Genomic DNA, 25,098 nt, shown 5'->3' on the forward strand with positions numbered 1-25,098 from the left:
AGACAAAGAATCATATTTTGGCCAATGTACAGTTTACATACTTTTTACCTCAAGGCAGATGTCCAGCATGGAAAAATTTCAGCATGGAAATTAGGGAGTTCAAATTAAAGGAGATTAAAAAAATGGAAAACTGAACTTGATCATAAGAAATGCTGGGTAACTCTACTAAATAGTGACTTTTGCTCCTTCAGTCAGTAATTATAGTAAGGTGTCACTTTGTAAAGCTTTTTAGTAAAATGAGGGCCTTTACAGCCTGCTGGGTATACATTGTGGGAAGCAGCATCCTACAGAGCTCAGTCAGAAACAAAGCTGTGACAGCACTGCTTAGTTTGGACCCACATCCCAGTCTCCAGTTGACCCATTTTGATCAACTACCCCAAGAAAGAAGCTGTTGCTTCAAATGAGAGACAGGCCTTTAAGAAAGTAAACCAGCACTCAAAGTTGAATTCAATGTCTGCATGTAAATTGCCAGAGCCAAGGAATTTGGAACCACAGTCCAAATGTTGCTCTCCGTGATGAAGCTCCAAGGGGCTGATATTTCATGTCAGATGTGCCAAACTGTGAATAATTCTTTGTTATACAAAGTTTTCCATACAAAATAACTAACATAAGGGACCTGATTAGACGTTATAGGGAGAGGAGTGAATTCATTTGCAATTCCACTGCTCCAAAATTCTTGGCAGCATTACCTCCAAATCAACTTAGGTTGACAAAAGCATTAGCCTTTCCTGTTTAACAACATGAAGAAGCTTCCAACTTTGTTCCTTATAGAAGAAGACAGCTACCTCCTTGCAAAAACAGCAATGTTTTGCAAAGTGTAATGTTTATTTGTAACGCTTCGTGCACATCTCCCCAAATGCTTTACAAATGCAAAAACTACCTACAGCCTCTCTCTGCAGTAGATAGATACCAAGCCTATTTTCACTCGTCTACGGCTGCAGAAGTCCTAATCAGTAATGGGCAAAACCAGGAATGAGAATATCCAGGCTTGAATCCAGTCTCCAACTGTAATCACTAGTTTTAAGTGTGGGTCCAGGGCAACCGGAGAGCATCACACCAAACAACTCCAGCAAGAGCTCTTGAAAAGCCAAAACACCTAAACCCTGCTCCCCGCTCCAGTTGATCACTGCCTGTCCTCAAACTACAGACAAGCTGCCTCTACGCCTGTTTCACCGAGCACCCCCTGACACGGGCCCTTCGTGCCTCCTCACTGAGGAGAGAGCCATCACTACTTGGGCAGGGAGTGAAGCTGAACTCGGGGCAGCCGCGGGGACCAGCGGCGGGGAGCGACGAAAGACCTACGTCCTCACACTTCCAGGCGGCAGGAGGAGCCCTGCCCTGCCCTCTCCTCCCCACGGCCGCTGCCCTGCAGCCTGCCCGCCCGCGGCGGCACAACATGGAGGCGGGCAGGCCCCGAGGGCTCTCCGGCAGGCTACGCTCGCGGCGGGAGAGGCAACTCCCGGCCACGGGAATTCGGAGGATGCGGTAGGGGAAATCCCGAGGGCTGGGCCTGTCCCCAGGGAAAGGCCCGAAAAGGCCCGGCTGTGCCCGGGTAACGCCGCGCCGTAGGAGCCAGGAGCTCTCCAGCCCCGCCCGCCGGCCGTCGCCATGGGAACGGCAGCCGGAGGCACCGTGAGTCGTACCTTGAACAGCGCCGCGTGAGCTCCGCTCCTCGGGGATGGCTGCTGCGCCGGCCCAATGGCTCCCGGCTGGACTTTCCGCTGCCTCCACGGTACCGCGCCCCCTGGCCCGCTTGCAGCCACCGGGGCGGCCAGGCAGGCCGCGTCCCGCGGGGCCGGCCGGGCCCGGGGCTTTAGGTGCTGTGGCGGGAGGAGGCTCTGCGGGTCGGGAAGGGGGTGGGCTTACCCGAGCAGGCCTCCCGCCGCTCCCCAGGCTTGCTCTGCCGGAGCGGGAGCCGAGGTGCACAGGCTGAGCTGTCCGAAGAAGTGTCACTGGGCGACCGGCAGCTTGCTAGGCAGGGAAAGTAGGTTCGGACCCGGAGGGCTGGGTACCGGCCCGGGAGCGGTGCAGGGCATAGTGGTTAAAGCATTAGGATAGGCAGCAGTAACGGAGGAGCGAGGAGAGGCCATAAAACATTTGCGAGCTGGAGGAGAGACAGCACTAGCTCTATATCCCAAAGGGATGAGTCCTATACAGTGTGATATTTCCGCCGGTTGCCCTTCCAACCGTGCTTTCTGTATTCTGTTTCATGTCTTTGTTTTCCATTGAAGTTGGAAGTGCTTCCAAAAAAAAAAATGGGGTTTTTTTATTTAGTCATGAGCATGTTCCACAAAACAGTAGTATTTCAGCTCTGAGACTCGTGTATGTGATGGTGGATATGGAGACACGCATTTCCTTTTTTTTCTTTCCTAGTTTGTTTTATACTCCCTTATGGACAAAGAGTCAGGCTCCACATCCCCCTTTTAAAGAGTGGGGTGGAGCCTGGCAAGTCATACTGATTCCTCAAATATGTAGCTAGTTCCATTTACCTTTCAGACCCTCTTGTACACACCGTCAAGTGAGAAGGACCATTCAAAGTCAAATGTCCATGTTCAGCTTGTTGGCGATAAAGTGGTAGGTGTTGGCCAAAGGTAGCTCACATTTACACCTTATATTTCTGGGTGTAGGCATACACATATATAGCAACCATCTCAGTTCTAAACTACTCCCTTAAATTACCTAAAACAGGATTTAACATAGAGATTGCTGATAGCAGCAGCCTAGAAGTGCCCAGTTTCACGTCCTGAGTAATTTCCTTTATTGTATGACAGTATTTTTAATTAGTATCTCCAGATGCTGTTAACAACAGTTTGAATATGTTATTAAGATCTAATAAAAGAACCAGCACTGTTCTTAAAATGTGCTGTTTCACACGGTGCCTTCTCTGTAACCTCTACAGGTAAAGATAGTATGCTTAGACAGTTTAAAACGAACTAGGTAGCAACAATTAAGCAGCTTGAAAAGACTGCAAACCCATCCTAATTCTTCATACTGGGTTAGCACAATTTAACTTCCTAGTTGTGCCCTTAGCCTATGCTAGTTAGCTCTCCCTTGCTATCAGTATTCACTATAGCTAGTATTCAAACCAGCTTGGGCATACCTGTGAGTGCTGCAATCATACCATTAGACAGTAATTGACTGATGGCTGGACAGGCTGTGTATAGGTAGAATGCCAAAAGGGAACAGACAGGGTACAACTGGACACTGATTTGGATCTTAAACAGAGTCCCACTGAAGCTATGTATTTGAGCAAGGCAGATACTCTAAAAGTCCATTGCTGTACAGTGAGGGGAAAATCATCGGGCAGCTTTCCACCAATGGAATCAAGAAACATTTTTTCTGAAGAATGTTTCTGGATGTCTCTTACCCCATTTTCTCAGGCTCTTTCTTCTATCTACATGAAAAAAAAAAAGTGTGTTTGCCTGCCTTTCTGGAAACATTGCCTGTCATCATAAGATCCTTGCAACAATATGGGTGTGTTAACAGTCCAGGCCAGACAAAGGAAGCAGGCATGCTGCCACTAATGTCACATCATAGGTGTAACATTGTGAATGGGATATTATGGTGACAGACTCTGACTTGTTTCAAGTGGAAGCGTAGGAATCAGCAAGTGAGAACTGTGGAATTCAATACAATACAACTTTAAATTCTTAATCTACAGCATCACAAAATGGGGTGTACAGGAGTTGTGATAATAAAGAATTCATATGGTTGGGTTTTTTTCTAAACTCTCAAAAGTTGAATTCCCTTTGAAAACAAGTAAAACAAAAAACGCAGTTTCACACAAAGCAAGCAGCTACTCACAGTAGTCCTTAAGTCTTCATCATCTCAGATTCCCTTACACTCTGTTGAACTAGTGTACTTGAAATATCACCACTACCATACGAAAGGGGCAGTTCACAATTCAAATCTGATTTCAGGCTTTACAAAAGCTTGAGCCAATACCACTACATCACTTACACCTGAGTCCCAGTTGCAAAGACTTATTGGCAACCATAAATTTCAAGATGTAAGGCATATCTACCCAGGGAAATTAGTGCTTAGAAGGAGGAGTGTGGATTTTTAATGCTATCCTTTTTGTGTGCTAAGTCTTGTCAAGGTATTTTTAACACATGCTAAACCTGTACAGTATAAATGAGTGTAACTTTACTCTGGAAGTGGAATATTCATTTCTAGAGCACATGAAATAGGAGGGAGTTACATGGGGTAGTGTTCTAGAAGTTCACATCTACTGCACAGTCACAGTTACTACACAGTAACTTCTTTATGTAATGAAGCATTAGACCCTTCAATTCTAAGTGTAAGTCTAGGTACTGGAAAACAGCCAGAAGACATTTCTGTGCATCTGCTGCTAGTCTGCTGTGCTCCACATCTTGAGAAGTCCCATCTAACCAGCTGACATCATTAGCATACCTATGCCGCCTTCTTTGTGCAGTACTGTAAATCACAGCAAGCCGAAGTTCTGATCTCTTTAATGCTGTTTGGAATCACTAAATCCTTGCTTCTCTTCTTTGTGTCCACACAAACATTAGGTAAAAGCACCGATGTTCAGAAGTACGTTTAATAACTTGATCCATTTCCCGGGCTTGGAGGGTGAAGATCCAGCCCCTCCATTTATTGACAGAAGATGGAGAGGGAGGGCTCAGCAGTGCCTGGAGGCTCTTCAGCAGCTCGCTGTGTAAGTGTTCTATGGTTGGGGAATTTAAAACAAACATGCAAACAAAACCAACAAAAAGCCATGCACACTGGAGATGACTGCAATTTGTTCCTACTTGTGTTTCCCTTGAAATTGAGAGATTGCAGCTGCTGTGGAGTATGGTTGCCCATCTGTTTTTTACAGGGTGGATGTTGCACATTCCTTCATCCTTGTGCTATCTGCTTTACAGCGGTTGCTGGGGAAGAGAAGAGAGTTATTTCAATCTCTTATAGATCAGATAAGTTACAGAGACTTTGAGTGACTCATGTGTGTTACTTCAGCAGGAGCGGTTTCCTTTTGGTCCTGTGAAGCTGCTTGGATTGTTTTTAATGCGCATTCAAGGGTGTATGGGGCCTGAACCAGGCCTGATCACATTTTTAGTGCTGGGCTTTCTTAGTTGAACTTGCCCCTGGTGTCACAATTTGGGCTTCTGATTCTGCAAATACTGAAAAAGAGTTTTCTGTATTTTGCCACTTTTAGATTCTTCTTAAGACTATAGGCATCAGCCTAGGCAGTTGTTTTCAGAAGTTTTTGCTGCATTACCAAGCTGACTTTAGACCATAAACTTTTCAGAGGATGCATGCTCTGGACTTGCTGGTAACCGAGTTTTCCCATGTGCTTGACAGTAGTTAAGAGTGATAACCACAGATTTCACACCTGGTTTTGTTCAGTTTTGCAAGCCCATTCTTCTCATTTCTTGAATAAAATAAGAACATTTTAAAAGGCTCCAAATTTTGTATTATTTTCAGCATTTCAAACTGTCCCCAGCACATAAAAACCAAAATGGTTTCTTGTATTTTGCCTGTTATTTTGTAACACAAACTTACTTGGTGCCTGAGCTGCTTTAAAATGAATTTATGTTTCATCAACATGTATTTGCAAAATGTCTTGCAATTAACAAAAAATGAGAAGCACAGCCCCTGTGTTTCGACCTGCACTGATCGACAATGCTGCTGATACAGAACATAGAATATTTCCCAGCTGTCTTCTCAGTAGTTGCATTGCCTCTGCAAGGTTACCAGGAATAAATGCTCGTTTATTTCAGCAAAGTCAGCAAAAGTAAGTCAAGGACATGCAAGAGGCAGGATCTGTGGAATAAAAGGGCATATTTCAATGGGTCCCCATCGTGCCTATAACTACACCATAATAGGATGAACAGCTTATGCTAATAAAGTTAGATCATAAGAATAAGTGCCCACCTGTGCTGAATGAAACACAAATCCAGCTGGATGGAGCAACAGTCTGATACATAAAAAGTCAGCTAGTGGAACTAGCCATCAGCTCAATTAACTCATTTGAATGACAAACACAACCTCACAATAATAGACTGATTAGTGCTGAGCAAGTATCTCAGGTTACTGCACTGCATCTCCGGAGCTTCCTTCTCTTTTGTTATGTGATATGACCAAAAGCACCGGGAAGAGATAACTTTAAACTTACCTTGACAGTAAATTATATGTCAGGGGAGGTTAACAAAGCATCCCTCTATAGGCTTTGCTTTAGTGGGTGGCTCCTGGAGTTCCACAGCACAGCTCACAGGGCTTATATATGAGGTCTTTGAAGACAAGTGATCTCAATATACAATCCTTTGTTTTGATCCCAGCTGTTGAGCAATGTTATTTATTGTTAATTGCATCTCCCTAAATATACCTCTGTCTTTAAAATTTGGCAGCTGCGACCAACTCCAGCACCCACAGTCCCACATATCTGAGGTCTAGGTTCTTAAAGGTGCCAAAAACAGTCTTGCAAAACACATGACCTTCAGGACTTGCTCTATATATAGCTTAAGGAAATGAGTTACCTTCCTTACCTTAACGGTGTGATACGAGCTTTTTTGTTCTTTTGTGAAGATGTTTCCTTTTTTTAACCACCTGGCAGGATGAGACAAGTAAGACTGGAATGTAAAGTGGTTTTGAAATCAAATAGCAATCCTCATGCATAGCTTCCAAAGGTCTCAGTTCTACCCATTCTCTCACTAACTACCTTGATGAGGTCTACCTCATGGTTTCCCAAGGTTTTAAATTAAAGCTTCAAGATGTTACAATGAAAAATTTAAAGAATCTACCTATTTTAAATTCAAAATGAGGGGAAAAAATGGAGACTGTTCTTGCACAAGATATACTTGTTCCAGCACAGGTTTTGAAACCTGTGGTCATCCTAATTTTTCTCCTTTATTGGAAAATTCAAATTGAAATTGCTGATTCTAAAATTTTCCACATTCCCTCCCAGTCTCTTTAGCTACTTTTGAAAGGTAGAAAGCAGCAGTCTTCTTCTTTGTTCATTCTGCTCCTTTACACATATTTTCTGTTATGGAAAGTTTTTCACTCTTAAGGAAATGAGCTTGCTCCCCTACGCCCAATAAAAGTAGTTTACAAGGTGAAGCATTTACAAATGGCCAATCCTTTTTCATGACAAGCACAAAAGAAAGTTTTATGAAAGGTATTAAACAACTACTTCTTGCCCACACATAGTGGGAAATATACTTAAAATGTCAAACTGGTTTTCTATAGTATGAGTTTGAAAAAAAGCAAAATATAATTGCCTGTGTAAGTGTGGGGGTTTTGTGGAATTTGCAGAGTGCATGTCTGATTCTGCAACCAGAGAAGCAAAGAGAGAGATTGGAAAGAAAAATAAAGAGTATAAGAAAAAAAAAATACACTTCTTAAATGATATCCTGTATTTTGGCTTTTAGAGCTCCATCTTATCTTCAGCTACCTCAAATTGTGTATGAAGATCCCGAAGTCAGTGGAAGGAATCGCTACAAGTATTTTGCACAGTAAGGAATGAACTGATTTGAAACAGAGTTCACAAGCTTGTTTTTGTGCCATTTAAAAAGCACCTGAATAACTGCTAGAGCTTTATTTTTCCTGTCTTTTCTGTCAGTTCTTTGATCTATGGAAAACCTAAATAGTAACCAAATGTTAAACCACAAGGGCTTTCTAAATTCATGCTATGTGAAAATTTTCAGGTAATGAGTTACCAGGTAAGCAAATGTTCCAGGTGTTCTCTACTTAGTAATCATTTGTAGAAAGCTTTGAGCTTCCTACATGTATGAGGAAGATGCTCACAAAGTGACTGTGGTTCTCTAGACTCCTGAAAAGGTACCACTTTAAGAAGGAACCTTTTAACTCCAGGCTTCTGCCAGGAGCAGAAAAGGAGTCCTTAATTAACTTTTCCTCAATGTCATCTACTGCAGGACTGTTCTGCCCCTTCTACAACGACACTGCAGGTCAGCAATGGACTCAAGATCTGAACCAACAACTGGCATACAAACATTCTCAGTTTAGTCACATATACTTTAAATTACACTCACTATTACCATCAGCAGCTATTGGCCAGTGTGTCCACTTTAAATATTTTAAAAATGCCACATTTAGTAAAATTAAGTTCTTTGTGGCTCCTTTAACAGCAATTATAAAAGGACTATGATGATGTTATCTTCTGCAATTTGAAATGAAGCTTTAAAGTCCTTCAAAAGATAAGAGAAATTGGCAGCAAATGACAATATGTAAACTCCAAAAATGCCTAACAAGGCATTAATATGTTGTTAAGCCTCTATCACTTTTTAAAACTCTCTCAGAAGCTTGAAGTGAAAAAATCAACTGAGTAGTGAAACAGACAAAATGTTGTGAGCACACTCAAAAATAATTTTTAATTGTTGTCTTGTTTTGCAGTTCCACTTTCTGCTTTGACAGAAGAATAACACTCAGTCCTACTGGTGAAACTTTCTCTGTTACTCCTTAGCTATGAAAAAAATTATCTGATATTCAGGCACAATTCTTAAACATGCAACTACAGAAGTTGTGTAGAATTGTATCTCCACTGAAATTAGCAGACTGCAGTTTTTCTAAACTGTAATGATCTTTTTTGCTCTTGGCTGATGTCTTACATCTGCATTCTCTCTTTTCAGACCTCTCGTCCCTTCTATTAAGCTGCTTCCACTAAATGTTGCTTACACAATGGCAGAGTAAGTAGTGAGTTCTGGGACATTACTGGTGTAATGGGTGACATCTCACCACAAGAAGACTGAGAAACTGTTTAGCTGATGACCAATAATTTTCATGATGAACCAACAGGAAAACCTTAAGTGGCAGGGGTTTGTTGACCATCCAGAATTCCTGAGGAAACAGGTGACTGGTTCAGAATTTGCTTACAGTAGCTGAGAAGTGTTTTGTGGGCAAAGGACATGTGCCTCTAATGTGTTCTGTGAAACAGAAAACCAAGTGTCTCCGAGCCCTAGAAGAGACACTGATGGAAAGAAGATTCTCCAACACAGCAACATTGTTGGAAAATCTTCTGATGTTTTGTTACAATCTCTGTGATAGTTGCAATACTGTTCAGTGGTGCAGAGCGTCCATGAAGTAGTCTGAGGAGGTTTTCAGTGGGGATCAAATTTAGAGGGGACATAGGAAGATTCAGTTCCTAGCAAAGTCAATGGAAGTTGCACATGCTCACATCAGAATTGAATTTTTGTTCTGGAATTGTTGGAAAGACAAACATGTAGGCTCAATTGAAGCAGTCCTGTTTCATTGTACACTCAAACATTACTTACTTTTGTGCCCATTAAAAACAAAGCTTTAGAATGGATACATAGGGAAGATTTGTATGTAATAACTCCTGGCCGCTGAAGTCAGATTTCTGGATTCAGAGGATACAGCGTGGCCTCAGCCTTCTTTTACTAAAGATAATGAACTTAACATCAATGTTAAGATAAAACAAAACCACACTGGGATATCCTACCTTTGACAAGGTATTGGGTTTCTGGTTTGTATTATTTTTTTTTAAATGAATGTGACAAATATTCTTCCATCTTGTGTCTATTTTTAGGACAGAGCCCTATGTCCATTCAGCTACAGAAGACAGCAATGTCTTTGTTCCCAAGTCAAGAACTTTGGGCACGCAGACAGATTACAGGGATGGTGAAGCCCAGACAGATCCCTATTCCCCTGAATACATAGTTCCCTTTGGCTCAGTCCCTGAACTTCTGACACTTGCTACACTCACTTGGGGTGAGTTGTGAAGTCAAGATAGATCATAATAAACATGTTCAGGAGGTTCTTTTATTCAGTGTCAGGTTTCAAGTCTGTTGCCAGCTTTGGCAGCCCTTTTTAGTTCTCCTTTGGCGTGCATTATTTTGTCTATTTCTAAAATGGGTATGAGATTTTCCTACTTAATAGCACTGTTCTGGGACATTTCATAAAGAGTTTTGAGATCATTCAATGTGAAGAGGTCATGTGTTTTACAAATACAAACTCAGAACAGCTTTTCTATATACTTACTGCTCTGCAGCCACTCAAGAGTTCAATATCAGTGAAAAACCAGTGTGAACACTGCTGCCCTAGAATATAGCTGTGATACTCAACTCCCAGTGTCGCACCCACATTAGTGGTGGACACTGGACATGCCAAAGAAAGTACTTATTCCCAGAAAGTATCGTCTTGGAACAGTTTTTCCTCCTTTGCAGCCTGCAGTAGAGGAATGAAATGCTATTGCTAATGTCAACTAAGCTATAGCAACTGCAGGTCCTACCATTCCTCATACTGTAGAATTTTACTGACTTTAGAAGTGTTTACTTCTGGCTATTGCCAACTCTGCTTGTGTTTAACATATAGGCTTGTGCCCATCCAGCCCTCTAATGCATTATTAGTAGTGGTCATTTGCTGGGTTCACCATTCTTCTAAAGAGCTACTTCTTCTTGCCCTTGTAAGGTCGGGGTCTACCAGCAGGACTAGCTGAAGTGGAGATGATTGAACGTGCCAGAGAAAAACGTGCGTGGGAAGCAACTCTGCCAGCAATGGACGATGCCTCAAAAATCGCCAAGAGGAGGAAAATGATGGATGACATGGAGAGGAAGGAGTGGGCCTTTAGAGAACAGGAAATAGAAAAGTAGGAGTTCAGTTATCCTCTTTCTTTCTTTCATTTATCAGCTGAATAGAGAAGAAGCAGGAAGGTTTAGGGGATTAGCTGAAGACTACAAGCCTTTTATTTCTGTGAAAAATCTCCTGAGTTTGGGAAGGAGTATTTTTGGTTGAATTGGATTTAAGAAACTGCCATCACAAACTTTTCACCAATGGTGAACTCTGGTGTAAAAACTTCATTTTTATAATATAAAATACGAGATATGCAATATGAGCTATGTGTAAAGTAATCAGTTTGTGTGTAGGGCTTTATGATTGCAGCATTACATAGAAAACTGAAGAGTACAGGAGGTTATACCTGGCCTTTCCTTTCAGGTTGCAGGAGATTCGACTGCAAGTCTTTAAGAAGATGCTGCGGAGGCGAGAGGAACATCAAAATGAGCTGGATGCCAAGCGCTTGGATGACCACTGGCAAAATCATCAGAAGGCTAAAGAAGAGAAAATAAAAAAGATTCAGCATGACTATGCACTGAGTAAGTTTGAAAACCAGGGAGAGAGTAGTTCTAGACTCAGTTTTCAGACAAGCCATTCTTACTTTCACACGGTGTCAGTCATTATTAAAACCGAAGTACATTGCATTTGCAATATAGATATGCATGGGCAGCATTTGCTCTGGTCAAACAGGTCAAGGTTTTTATTAACCAGCAAAAGGTCTTGTGAATTTCTGAAGATGGGGCTTTTGTATGTGTCTTGGTTTAGGCCCATCAGAGAGCAAAAGACTACAATTAACCTCAAGTACCAAAGACCTGAGAATTGCCAAAGGGCAGGGAGAGCTTAATTGCCACTTATGGTCCAGGACAAAACAGACCAGGCTACTCGGCTTGGGGAACAAAATAGAAAATAATTTAATGCAACATCAACTAAAACATAACTTTAAACCCCCAAAACATAACCAACACAAAACAACACAGAGTGGTACAACGATGAAGAGTACAACCAGCCCTGTAAGACCACCTTCTCCCCACCCCTCCCCTCTTCCCAGGCTCAGAGCCCTGATCCCGGTGTCTTTATCTCCTCCCCTACTGAATGGCTCAGGGGAGGCAGGGAATGGGGGTTTCAGTCAGTCTATTCTCGATGGTTTCTGCTGTTTGCTCTGCACCAGTCCTCCCTGCACCTCCGCAGGGTCCCTCACACACACAGCAGCTCTGCACAGGCAGTTCCAATGTCCGTTCATCCCAAAAGCTGCAGCTCCTCTTTGCCTCTCGTGTGGGGCTGCTCTGCGGCCCGCAGGCTTTCCAGCACGGCCTGTGCCATGGCTGCATCCCCACACAGTCTCTCGCCCATCTGGGCGAACTCACACGGAGCTGCTGGTAACTCTCAGTCCTGCCATGGCCTTGCATGGGTTGCAGGGGCACAGCCTGCGTTCTCACCACGGCTTGCAGAGGGGGCTCTAGTCTGGTGCTCCTCCTTCCTTCCTCCTTCTCTGACTGTGGGGTCTGAGTGATCACCTCCATCTTGTATCACTCTTACACCTCCTCCCAAGCACTTCAAATTCCTGTCCTTAAATAGTGACAGCAGAGGCGCCAGATTGGCCCAGACGGGCCGGAGGTGGGTCTGAACCCAGGAGCTGGGGGAGAGACCGAGAACTTTACTGGGTCTTCACTGCAGCCTGCTCCCCCTGTTACCAAGCAAAAGCTGCTCCTTGCTAAACCATGACAGTATGTAGAGCCTTCTCTCGTTTGAATTTCTTTTTCAGTGCTCAGGAAATTGATAGCTAAGAGGAAGAACATGATGGGGAAGCTGGAGAGACGAGATATCATCAAAGAGTATACAGACTTTGCATCACAAACGTATGCTCCTTTGTCCAGAATTGGTTGTTTCCCAGACAACCATTCTGAGCGCTATGTGGTAAAAAACTTCTATCTTAACACGTTTGAAGGTAAGGCACTTTGGAAGACTTTGTCTGTATGAGATATTTACTTGAAATCTTAAGAAAACTCAAATTTCTCTCTCCACCACTCCATTACTTAATCGCTGTTTGTGTTTCTTAGGACTCTGTGAACTGGAAGCATCTCTCCCAGATTCTGTCACCCAGGTCAAAGTTAAAGCTCCAAAACCTAAGTACACTATCACTAAGACTGGATTTATTAAACGATCAGCAAGGCTAGAGGTGGAGCTGGCACAGGTTCACCAGGTATGGAGCTTCATCCAGCAACATGTCAGTTCCTCTTAGATTTGAACTGCTCAGGAATGCTATCTGGAAGACACATGTGTAAACTTTCTCCCAATTTCCTGTGCTAAATTCATATTTCCTGAAAGACAACTTCAAGAACAGAATGGATCAGATATTCAGAGTGTTGTAGGTATGACCAGTACTGCTGTGGAACTCAGTCTGTGTGTTTTCCCTCTCTGTTAGATCTGTCCTTCTATTCTAACCCTATAGAAAACAAGCATAGATGCTTCTATCTCCCTACAGATCAGATATTTGGATTGGAACATATGACATCAGATTGAGAAAAATGGCAGAAGAAACTGTCTTTCCCATTTCTCCCTTGCACAGGTGGCAAGCCTACTGGTTATACTGTCAAACTACTAATAGTTAAATAAACCTGCAACCTGACCTAGGTGAACCTACTTTAGCAGGGGTGTTGGACTAGATGATCTCTAGAGATCCCTTCCAACCCCTACCATTCTGTGATTCTGTGATTCAGTGAAACTAGATCTGAATTAATATTCTAAAACTTCTGTACATTTCAAAAAATGGACGTTTTAAAGTATGTAAAAACACCTGCAGCAAAGCATGATTAAAATGACCTCACTCAGAAAATTGGATGAGAGTGGTGGATGCAAATCACTGTTGTTCCCTAACAACAGCATCTGATTTGCAAACATGCTAATAGTGTTTTGCATATCTTAATTTATCACAACTGTTTACACAGAGGAGGTGTCCATAGATGAGATTAACCACAGGTGAAAGAAGTGCCTCATTTACATCTACAATCACAGTATTTGTAAATTACATGTACTTTTAAGTGCACTTCTTGTGATGCTATTGAGTGTGACCTTTTTTTAAAATCAGGCCTGTTCTGGGCTGGCTGCTGTATCTCTGAAAAATATTTAACTTCATTTGTAAAGCTTGGCAACTTTCACTTCTGCTTTCTTTAGTGAAGAAATATTTCATAATTGGAAATTACAGATATATAGCTTTCTTGATTTAGTGTAATTTATTAATACTCTCAACCCAGACAGTAACTTTCTACTAATGAATTTTAAATTGAAAGCTTGTCCTGAAAAATCAATCATATTACCCCAAAGTTAAATTCCACTGGATCTTGTAACAGCTGAAAGATTGCATCTGATTATTATCCAGGAGGAAAAATTTCAAAGAAAATCTTGAGTGCTACAGGAAATGTTCAAGAACTAAGTACATTGATTACAGTTTTAGAGAAGATGACACAGCAGTATTGAAGGGGTTTGAGTTTGGGTGCTTTTTGCATAAAATTCAAGCAGTGACTATATATAATGTGGATCATAACGTGGTTCTCATAGGCAGCAGAGTGTCAGCCCAGGCTTTCAGAGCTGAATTCCAGTTACAGCAGTTGTATTCTCTTATTCAAAATACTTCTCATGGTTTGAAAGACTATGGTGGAGTGTCTGTTATGGAGAAGGGGTATGCCCTAATGTTGTCTGGTCACACAATAATGTGTCTTCAAGGAAGAATTGGTGGGCAAAGGGAGATGGAATGCACAACAAAAGCAGACAATTCTGCACGTTTTCTTTCTTAGATCAGTGTAGGTCACTTGGTCTACTATTTACAGCAATGGAGGAGCAAACATAACTAACACTCATTTCCCTACCACAAGAAGATAAAATGTATGTTCTTTTAAAACCACAAAGCATTTCCTTTGCAGGTAAAGATGGTAAATCTACTCTGTAAAATTTAACTCCTGGTTTTAGATATACAGAAGTAGGTACCAAACAAGTTGGTCCAGACAACCAGAAAGTACCAACACTGTGAAACAGCTTAGCCAGTGTTAGACTTACACAAACTTTCTGTTCAGAGCAATGAGAAATTGCTGCTCTAATTAGTGCTTGAGCTCTGTGATGCTGTTACTGGTCACTTCTATCAGAGGCTTTTGTTTCTGAAGTTTTGTGGTTATAGCATGTTCTGTCTCTGACAGGTCCACCCTCATTAGCTGCTGGAGCTGTCAAGAAGAGGGCAGTAAAGGATGCAAAGTACTTGAGTTAACAGAATCTAGCACTTGAGAGGACAGCTGTCTGACCGCTTGGCATAAGCAGTCTCACTCCTGCCAACAACCTCCATCACACACAGTATGAAAGAGGTTTAAAGCAGGCAATTAGGGATCATCTCAGAAGAGCTCTGTGTTGCTTTGCTTTCTTTCAATGGCTGAGCAGCTAGACCAGTTTTCCCTTCAAAAGCCTCTTCTTAGTGCTGTCCTAGCACACTTAATGTATACCTTTTCTACCATAATCCTAGAAGCAAAACTCTAGACTAAGGTCAGATGGGAGAGTACACTAGTGATCTGGTTCTAGAAAGAGTTGCTTTCGTTTTCATTGCATAATCTGTGGAAGGAGGTGACAGGTAGAGGAGGAATACTATAATTTGGCCTCAGAATGAATTCATTTTAATAAAGGAAGTTTCCAAGTCTTGCTTCTCTGGCCAAGCACGTGGCAAGATAGATTAGTGCTCCTCATTGGTTTGCCGTGTTGAGGGTTTTCCTAAGCTTAAAGCTTGTAAGAAGGAACAAGCAATTATCCAAGAAACTACAAAAAGATTCTGTGTCCTCTTGAGAATAAAACTTGAGTTTCACACCTGAAACTGGGCCAAAAAGAAGTGATTTTTAAAAGCAGACTTTTTGAGGAGCATCCTGAAACCTTTTGCAGGAGTATTATGTACACTCTGTAATTTTTGAATGATTTCCTAAAACAAGAGAACATATCAAGAGATACCCAGGGTTTACAGTAAAAACAATAATCTGTTTCTTAAGTGGATCTGTAAAAGGGCACTAAAAGCTAGTTCCTAGCCAGCACAAGATGACTGTGCTTTAAGGAATGTAAGGGAGCCATTATATAGACAGCCTTGTGTGAAAATCCAAGGGGACAGCATACTGATACAGCTAATTGCTATTCAATAGAAATGCAACTAGGTAACTGAATACCCCAAGGAACAGAGGAGCTGCTAGAAGAAATCCTAGTTCAGAACAACGCATTACTTTAGGCTGGCACTCTTTGCCCTGGTGGCTCGAGATGGGCGAAGCATCAGGTAGTTTCAAAGTGCTGGATCAAGATGATGTCAGAGCAAGGAACCTCTCACCTCTGCATTAAGTGCAACTCTCATCACATCTCTTTTCCTTTATCTGGTTACTGGAAGAAGGTGGAGAAGAACAGAGGCCAAGAATGACTCTGGAGAAAATCTCTGCCAACTGCAAAGCACAGGAAAACCTGTCCAGGCAGTTATTTCATCAAGAACAGATCTCTAGCACGGTGTTAGTTGGCTCATGCTCAGACAAGCTCTAAGAGCTATTTTGTCAGTCATTATCAGCCAAGATGCAGCAGCCATACTGCATTGCAAAGTAGGTAGTCAGTCTGTCCTTGATGATCTCACCTCCTTCATGCACAGGCAAAAAGGAAGAAAGAGAAACATGACTGTATGCTCCGTGCTCTACCTGAAAATAAAATGTACCTAGTGTCTTGTAAAAAGGAGACAATCTAAGAGAAGATAAGGAAGTAATCTAAAGAATGGTTTCTCTGAAGGGAAAATTGTTTCTCGAGCCACTATCCTGTCAAGTGTTCTGCTTCTAGCAAAGAAACTAAGGTGTATAGCCCAAAACATATGTGCTGCTTGTTGTTTGCTGCATTTGCCAGGAAAACGAAATGGAGATGAATTGGGTGGTTCTTCATTGTTCAGTCCAACCAGATTATACCATGTCTCTGAACCTACCGCCTGAAAAAAGTAATGTAGTCTGCCTCAGAAAAATAGAGGGTGATATGTAGGCAGTAACATTTGAACTATGTTGTTCAGAAATCATATAATAATTTCAGTTGGAAAAGACCTTTAAGATCATCAAGTCCAGCCACTGACCTCACTCTGCCAGGTCCATCACTAAACCATGTCCCTCAATATCCCATCTACACAGCTTTTCATTATCTCCAGGGATGACTCCACCAACTCCCTGAGCAGCCCGTGCCAGTGTCTAACAACCTTCTGTCCTATCACTCATTACTTCAGAGAAGAGTCTGACCCTCCACCTTGCTATAACCTCCTCTCAGGCAGTTGTAGAGATAGATCTTGTCTCCTTTCAGTCCCCTCTAGGTTAAACGTCCCCAGCTCCCTCAGCCACTCCCAATCAGATTTGTTCTCCAGGCCCTTCACCAGCTAGTAAACATAGGAGCCACTGTTTTCAAAAGGATCACTATTACTGCAGCTTTTTGCTTTCAGTTTTCTTCCTCATCATGCAAAACACCTTATAAATCATAGCAAGCATAATCTTCGTTCTAGAGAGCTCTAAGGTCATCGAATACAAGAAACAGTTCAGAAAATCTTTCAGCATTTTTGAGCTTTAACCGTTTCACGTGGCTTTTAAGCAGTTTATAGGCTTTGATTCTTGCATTAGTAACATGGTCCATGTCAGAAGTTTTCAGTAATAAAGCGTTTTATCCCCTCCACTTAGAAATCTCTCTCCTTTTCTGGAGCAATTAATTTTCCTGGCCTGAAAGGTCAGTGCCAATATGCAGGAAGAGTTTTGTATAATGACCACTGGAGTTTGAAAGCTTCATAAATTTCACAGTTAAATTCTGTGCAAGTGCCACCAATTTCCTATTCCTGGAGAGAGAAATTCAGCATGGTGGGTTTTTTCTTAAGTTTTTCTTTGGTTTCCTTCCCTCACAAAACACTTGATTTGAACATTTGAAAGAGAGAGAGTGAGAAAAGTGCATGTTTTTTTCCTCACTGGACTATGTCAGTAATGGATACTACAGATCCAACCTGTCCAGTAGGAGGTTTATCATTTTGAAGGAGCTTTAAATGTAGGTACTCTCTTCCTTTTTCTCTGAGAGCCAAAGTGGGATGCCCTACATTGCTGGGCAGTTGGAAATTAATATCTTGAATATCTTGTTCTAAGCAGCTTGTGATGGGGAGTTGTCAGGACTTTGGCTTTCTGAGTAGTTTGAAAATGTTTTGAGAGTTGAGGCTGTGGTGGCATTTTTTACCCCCAGCCAGCTTTGTCTGACAAGGCTTGGCATCTGCTACTAAACAGCTGCAAGCAAGATAAAACCCACTCCCAATGGGCTTGTGGATCCTCTTGGTATAAGGAATTTCTCAGGCAAGTCAGTTTCCCTTTTGCCCTTAGTCCATTTGTACAGTTGCTCTGTGAGTGCTAGCAGGCTGCTGGGCAACTGCAGATGAGCAGATTCATCTTTGAATGAAGGGGAAGGGGAGCTGGATTGTTTGGTTCAACTCAGACACGGTAACAGAGCATCATACAAGGACATTTCATCAAGGAAGGGCCAGAGAACAGTGACAATACACTTTTCAAGTGACTCCCTTCATAAAATCTCCGGACCACCTAACATTTCTAACCTGCAGGGACAAGTATAGTTATAGTTAAAGGCAAAGAATGTTAAGGGTTCTGTAGTGATAGGTAAACTGTAGTTAAATTATGATATTCCTACACGTTTTTCACATTTTGAAAGAATTTAACCTCTACCTTGTAGGAAAAAAATTGTCTTTGTCATTGCATAAGGAAAGTAATGCACACAACTGCCTCTGCCTGCATGTGAATGAGTGTTTAGTTGATTCAATGAGATCCCTATTTTAACATGAAAAAAGCAAATCTGAAATACTTAAGCTTTTACTTAAGAACTCATTTAAGTTCATACCAATATTTGATTCTTTTTAGGTGACACCCTGTGAAATGGCTGATGACTTCTTTGTAAATGTAGTAAAACAATCCTTGAATCCTTCTTACATATAATTTTGAAATTCCCGTCAGTATCTTCTACTGATAACTTCTGGCCTCATCTACTGACCATATTCAGTTTTTCAGTTGATGTGCAGTAAGAAATAGAAGCCACAAGCCTGCAAAGTGCAAAATTCTTTTGGCTTGCTGCAGCCGGTGTGATCAGCAACAGCCAGCATCCAGAGGACTGGCCTTATTGCGTTGTTCTGCCTAGCTCAGTTGTGATTAAATTGTATGTCGATTCCAGGCTCTACTAGAGAAGAAGAATAAAGTCAAGGAGCCAAAGAAGCCCCTCCGTTTCCTTGAGAAAGTAGAAAAGCCTATTCCTCGGCCACCCACTCCAGTCCTGGAAGAACCATTAACTGTAAGTGGGCTGTAAGCACTTTTTTTTGGTGCTGATCCCTAATTGTTTCCCACACAGATGTTGGCCAACATCTGTTGGCCAAAACCTTAACTAAACTTTATTGTATAAAGATACAAATTAGTAGACATGTTGTTCCCTTGGTCTTGAGGAACAAACCCACAGATGATGATGATGATGATTATTATTACTATTATTAAGAGTCTTCCAACCTCCTGGTCTGGCAACACTATCATAATCCAGTAGAGCAATTAAGTTAGTCCCACTGAAACCAGTGAGACTTCGGGTGCTTAGCACTGAGCGGGCGCTTTGTTAAATTGCTGAAGCTCGTCATCATGCAGGATGTAGTCTTTGATGAGCCTGCTCCAGTTCACAGAAAATTATCCTTCTGCAGAAATTGAAATAGCAGTAATGATGTGCTGCGGGGGATGTGATATGCTCTAGGAAATAAACCAGCTTTTTAGGGGAGCTGCAACTTCTTCTGCTTTCTGAAAGTAGCATACTTAAGAGCTGGTTACCCCAGTGGATTGCTTTGTCTGCTTATTGACACTATTTTCATGATGTAGTAAGAATCAAACCAAATTGCCATTTAAACTTTTGAATTTTAAGAGCCACACAACCATGAAAGTGAGAGAAGGTCTTATCAGATCATCCATACAGTCTTCCTTTGATGTCCTGTGTTTTTCGCAGTCTATTATAAGATGACTGAAACAAGAATATGTCCTTGAGAAGAGCTTTTCCCAGCTTTCCTAACTCCCAAGTATCTTTCTATAGTAGCTAGCGACAGGACAAAGGGTAATGGAACACAAAAGCTGGAACACAAAAAGTTCCACTTAAACATAAGAAAAAACTATTTCACTGTTCAGGTGAGGGAGCCCTGGCACAGGCTGCCCAGAGGGGTTGTGGAGTCTCCTTCCCTGGAGGTCTTCAAGACCCACCTGGACATGTTTCTATGCGACCTGATCTAGGTGAACCTGCTTCTGCAGGGGGGTTGGACTAGATGATCTCTAAAGGTCCCTTCCAACCCCTACTATTCTATGATTCTATTGTATTGCAGTAGTGGATTTACACTATTTAGATTTACCAGTTTAGCAGAAATCTTAAGTACTTTCAGGTAACATGGAAATAAATCAGAAATGTTTATCCCTCAGTTGTAGTCTCTCTTCAGTGTGTTTACAGATTATAGGGATTTCTTTTAAGAGTTCCAATATGACAGCATTCCACCTAAAAAAATTCTGTCAATATTTGGTTTATTTTCAAGTGTCTTTATGTGTGAATGTGTAAAAAGAGAGAGGAGCTCTCCAGTGAAGCTCCATTTGTAAAATCAGGCCACTTCAGCCACTGAAAAGCAGCACAAACATCTCCTGCTTGCAGAATCCAAGGTTTCTCTTACCAGCTGGAAGTGGAGCACTGAAAGCAAGGCTCTTCTCTGTTGATAGTGCTCCTCTTGCTGCCATACACACATGTATGTACCAACTGCTAAGTGTACCAGCCTCATCCCGCCAGAGCTGAGGATCTCAAAAGGATAGTGTGCCAGAATGACAGGTGGCTGACATGGACCACAGGTATATTAAAGAAAGTGGACAGGAGACACTACTGCAGGCCTCCTCAACTCCTTTCCCCTGCTCACTTCTTATGCATTTACTAGCCACAACAAGCTCACAGAGTGCCTCTGAATTCTTTCACTGCTTTATCACTTTCTCCCAGCCCCCTCTAATTTGCATTCTGCTTCTAGATCCTTCCATATCCTTAATTCCTTTGGTTTTGGTTTTTTTCCTTTCCCCTGCAGGGTGTGATGGGCTTTCCATCATTCTTTCCTGCTGGTCTGTAGCAGGCATATGAAGTTGATGATTACCCTTGTTAAGGCATCATTTGCAGCACTGAACAACAGAAGTACAGAAAAATGCATCTCACAACAATTCAACCCAAACTGTAATTTAGATAAAACCAAGTGGTTTGGCCTACCTGTCCAGTATATGTGCCATCTCCATTTCCAAAACTCTGTATTGAAGGGCTCCCATGCTGTAGCCAGGTGACGTGGTACAGTTTAGTGCTTTAACTGGACTGGAAATTCATCCCTTCTTTCTGGAGGAAAAGAACATACCTAATGATAAGGCAGTCCTTTGGCTAGTTTTGCTTTGTTCCTCCTTGGTGGTGGTGTGGAAAGGCAGGAATGCTTCCTTTTGCGCTTGGAAAACTTAATCTTCAACACCTAAGAAAAAAACAGATACTAAGATTCAAGCCCACACGGCTTCTCTCATCCCACGCTCTTCCCTGTTTTTCCAGCACTCCTGAAATACCACATTTCAATGCAGACCTCATAGGCTCTTTATTAAAAAAAAAAAAAAAACAAACCAACAAAGCTTACTTGTAATTTTTAGTTTTCTTTTTATCTTTCCCAGGCACCCAATGGGCTTTTTCCTTTAGTCACTGTCAACTCCAGACTAGAAGACACCTCAGCAAGGAAAAATGCTGCCAACTGGGCTTCCTCTATTTAAAACAAGCCTCTTTATTTTCTTTTTCCTCCTATGGTCATGTTCCCTTTCCCACTATGTTCATAGAAGCATAGAATCAGAGAATCAGAGAATGGTAGGGGTTGGAAAGGACCTTTAGAGATCATCTAGTCCAACCCCCCTGCAGAAGCAGGGTCACCTAGATCAGGTCGCATAGGAACATGTCCAGGTGGGTCTTGAAGACCTCCAAGGAAGAAGATTCCACACCCTCCCTGGGCAGCCTGTGCCAGGGCTCCCTCACCTGAACAGTGAAATAGTTTTTTCTTACGTTTAAGTGGAACTTTTTGTGTTCCAGCTTCATCCCATTACCCCTTGTCCTTTGCTAGCTACTATAGAAAAAAGGGATGTCCCAACCTCCTGACACCCACCCTTTAGATATTTGTAAATGTTAATAAGATCTCTCCTCAGACTCCTCCAGACTAAACAGCCCCAGGTCCCGCAGTCTTTCCTCATATGAAAGATGTTCCAGTCCCCTGATCATCTTGGTGGCCCTGCGCTGGACTCTCTCCAGAAGTTCCCTGTCCCTCTTGAACTGGGGAGCCCAGAACTGGACACAGGACTCCAGATGAGGCCTCACCAGGGCAGAGTAGAGGGGGAGCAGAACCTCCCTTGACCTGCTGGCCACACTCTTCTTGATACATCCCAGGATGCCATTGGCCTTCTTGGCCAAGAGGGCACATTGCTGGGTCATGGTTAGTTTATTATAAACCAGCATTTCCAGGTCTCTCTGCAGAGCTGCTCTTCAACAGTTCGACCCCCAGCCTGTACTGGTGCATGGGGTTGTTCCTCCCCAGATGCAGGACTCTGCACTTGTCCTTGTTGAGCCTCATGAGGTTCCTCTCTGCCCAACTCTCAAGCCGGTTGAGATCCCGCTGAATGGCAGCAAAATGTTCAGTCATTCTCCTAAGTTGGTATCAGTCACACAACACTAGGCCAGTGAAGTTCTCAAAGAGAGAAATCACAATGTAATATAATTAAATCTGCTTCCAAACTATCCCTTTCTGTGTTTTATATTCACTGACTTACTCTGATAAAGGTCACCACCAGAATAAATATCAAAAGAAAAATTGTATATGCTCCCTTTTAATGTAATCCCTTTATTCATGGTTAACAGGCCTTTTGCACCTGCTTCAATAATTCCATCCCCTTAGTGTCTTGACCTGTTAAATTACTGTAACTAGTGCTTGATTTGCAAACTCAGATTCAGTCAAGCCACAAATAGTATTTCTAATGCATACAGGAATTTTCTCCATCAACAACTCCTTACTGTTAAATACTCATCTCTACAGCCCCTCTAAAACATCCAGTAGAATCTAACTATACAGCCTTTCTCCCCCATCTCTTGTAAAACATGGCAGTACATATTATTCTGACTCACCTTCCTTTCCCTAGAAATTAGAAGAATGGTGTTCAGGAACAACTGAGAAAAAGGTGGATATGAGTTAGACTTTTTGATAGTTAAATTGATAACCTATTGAAATCTCACTCTCCAAAGAAGTAATTAATTATTGTGTGGATATTTGTTGTGTTTCAGCAGGAGGAAGAGGAAAGAGAGCTGGCAGTGATCTGTCTGCAGAAGTTGCTCCGAGGCAGGGCTATCCAGAACATGGTATCTAAGTCTCTTTGTTCATGTCTCTCATCAGAACGATGGTGGCAGTGATGGAAAGTGTGTTTGCAATCTTTCTTCCACAGTACTAATCAAGGGTAATCAGACCTCTGCAGCCTATCCTCCTGTATGTTATCTGGGGTCCTTCAAGGCTGCTCTCCAGCCCAGATTTCCTACAGGAACTTCTAGGTTCCTACACATGTCCATAAGCGTCTCCCTGTTCCTGCCATTCCCTACACTCAGCTGTTTAGTTAGAGGTTTCATACCAGAATTACTCATATGGCAAATTCTAGACTCAATCTGGACCATCAGTACATTTTGCCTTGATTATGCCAAGATCCCAGGCATAAAAAACCTCCCACATCCCAACAGGGCAACTTGTATTTTTCATACCATCCTCCCAGTTTCCTGTGATGGTGAGCTGAACCTTAGATGAGAAGCAACTGAAGCATACCACCATGATTTCCAGGAAGTGCAGAACCCATCATTCTGCTTTCAGTGGGGAAGTGGTGTATCTAAGTAAAAAATAATTGAGTAGCCATGGCTTGTGGCCTCATGGGCTTTATATTAAGCAAGTCTATCACTTTGGATCAGCCAGTACAGCAGGTTTGTTTTCATGCCTGCTGAGAATATAATTGGTATTCTGTCTTGCACTGATTATATAATATTTGTGAAGTGTGGGACTCTGACCTGAGCTTTAGCAAACAATGCAATACTGTGAAAGTGCCTTGAGGAGGAATACAGACTTCCTAAGTCCTCTCTGGTTCTGTGGCCATCTGTAAGAGGAATGTTTGATGCCATTGCAGGACTGTTGACTTTCATATCATATATTAAATGCCTCAGCATTTTAGGCATCTCCTTCCAGGTGCTACTAGATCAGAAATATATGACACAGTTGGAGAATTATGTGAGCAAGGTTGAGTGATCCTTTGTTGCCACTGGAAGTCCTGTTAGAAGAAAGGGAGAATGACAGAGTCAGGGAAGGGCTGGACCATAACTGCCTGAAAGGAGGTTGTAGTGAGGTGGGTGTTGGCCTCTTCTCCCAAATAACAAGTGATAAGTGAAGAGGAAATCACTTCAAGTTGCGCCAGGGGAGGTTTAGATTGGAGATTAGAAAGAACTTCTCTGAAAGGGCTATTTAACACTGGCACAGGCTGCCCAGGAAGTCACCATCCCTGGAGGCATCAAAAAGCCATGTAGGTGAGGTGCTGAGGGATATGGTTTAGTGGTGAGCTTGGTAGTGTGAGGTTAGTGGTTGAACTTGATGATCTTAAAGGTCTTTTCCAACCAAAATGATTCTATGATTCTACATAAACCTCGTAAGAGCAACAGCGGCAGTTTCAACAACCTCCCTATTTATTGCTTTGAGCTGTTGCTGGACATCCTCAAAACAAAGGTCAGAGAACAGCAGATGTTGAGGCAGGAGACATCTAAGCTTGGAGTGATAAAAATGGGAAATGCTCACCCTGGGAAGCTTTGACATTGAGGCTGATAAAACAGGATATCCAGAAGGCTATTGCCCTTCTCACTGGCCGTTGCCGACTGTCATTCCAGTGGTTTGAGTTCTGGATGAAGCCAAACAGAATAATGTAAAAAAAAAATATTTTAAAGTAAAGTAGCAAGGAATCCTCTGTTCTGCACAGCAGAAGGTCTCAACTTCATCTTCTGTGCAGGAGAGTTTAGGCAAAATTTACCTGACAGCTGTAGTGTTTGTCTAAACGCAGCCACTAATTTGTCACAGCGAACTAGGTCTTGGAAACAGCTGACCTTGGGACTTGGAGAAGAAGGGCGTTCTTTGCTGACAAAACACGTTCTGTATTCTCTGTTCTCTTCTGTTTGTATTCTTTGTTTAATATGCTCAGTTGTTTAACTTTATTTTAAAGATGTTTGAAGGAAAGGAGAAGCGTCTGGAACTGATCCACGAGCTGCGCACCACTCATGCGCTCCAGGAGGAAGAACAGCTGCTCTTGAAGGCAGAGGAGCAAATGACACTGGCCTTACAGCAGCAGCATGACTTGAAAATGCACAAGGTTTGCCTGCATAGATGGAAAGGCTGATTCACAAACAATACTGTCCTGACCAGGC

At 42.3% G+C, this 25,098-nt stretch overlaps 1 protein-coding gene across 1 annotated transcript in view; it reads left to right on the top strand.

The window, feature by feature from the left end:
- Positions 1-1,489: 1,489 nt before the first annotated feature.
- Positions 1,490-25,098, top strand: part of CFAP91 (cilia and flagella associated protein 91) — a 33,470-nt gene continuing 9,861 nt past the window's right edge. Inside the window, exons 1-12 of the mRNA XM_061988732.1 lie at positions 1,490-1,632; positions 4,533-4,678; positions 7,389-7,472; positions 8,607-8,663; positions 9,524-9,705; positions 10,405-10,582; positions 10,930-11,087; positions 12,311-12,493; positions 12,606-12,748; positions 18,781-18,897; positions 22,945-23,016; positions 24,897-25,043. Coding sequence (XP_061844716.1) covers positions 1,609-1,632; positions 4,533-4,678; positions 7,389-7,472; positions 8,607-8,663; positions 9,524-9,705; positions 10,405-10,582; positions 10,930-11,087; positions 12,311-12,493; positions 12,606-12,748; positions 18,781-18,897; positions 22,945-23,016; positions 24,897-25,043 — 1,491 coding nt within the window. The 5' untranslated portion in view covers positions 1,490-1,608. The remainder of the gene's footprint in view (positions 1,633-4,532; positions 4,679-7,388; positions 7,473-8,606; positions 8,664-9,523; positions 9,706-10,404; positions 10,583-10,929; positions 11,088-12,310; positions 12,494-12,605; positions 12,749-18,780; positions 18,898-22,944; positions 23,017-24,896; positions 25,044-25,098) is intronic.

The sequence above is a fragment of the Colius striatus genome, chromosome 1 (assembly GCF_028858725.1).
Source record: "Colius striatus isolate bColStr4 chromosome 1, bColStr4.1.hap1, whole genome shotgun sequence".
In the NCBI taxonomy this organism is placed as follows: Eukaryota; Metazoa; Chordata; class Aves; order Coliiformes; family Coliidae; genus Colius; species Colius striatus.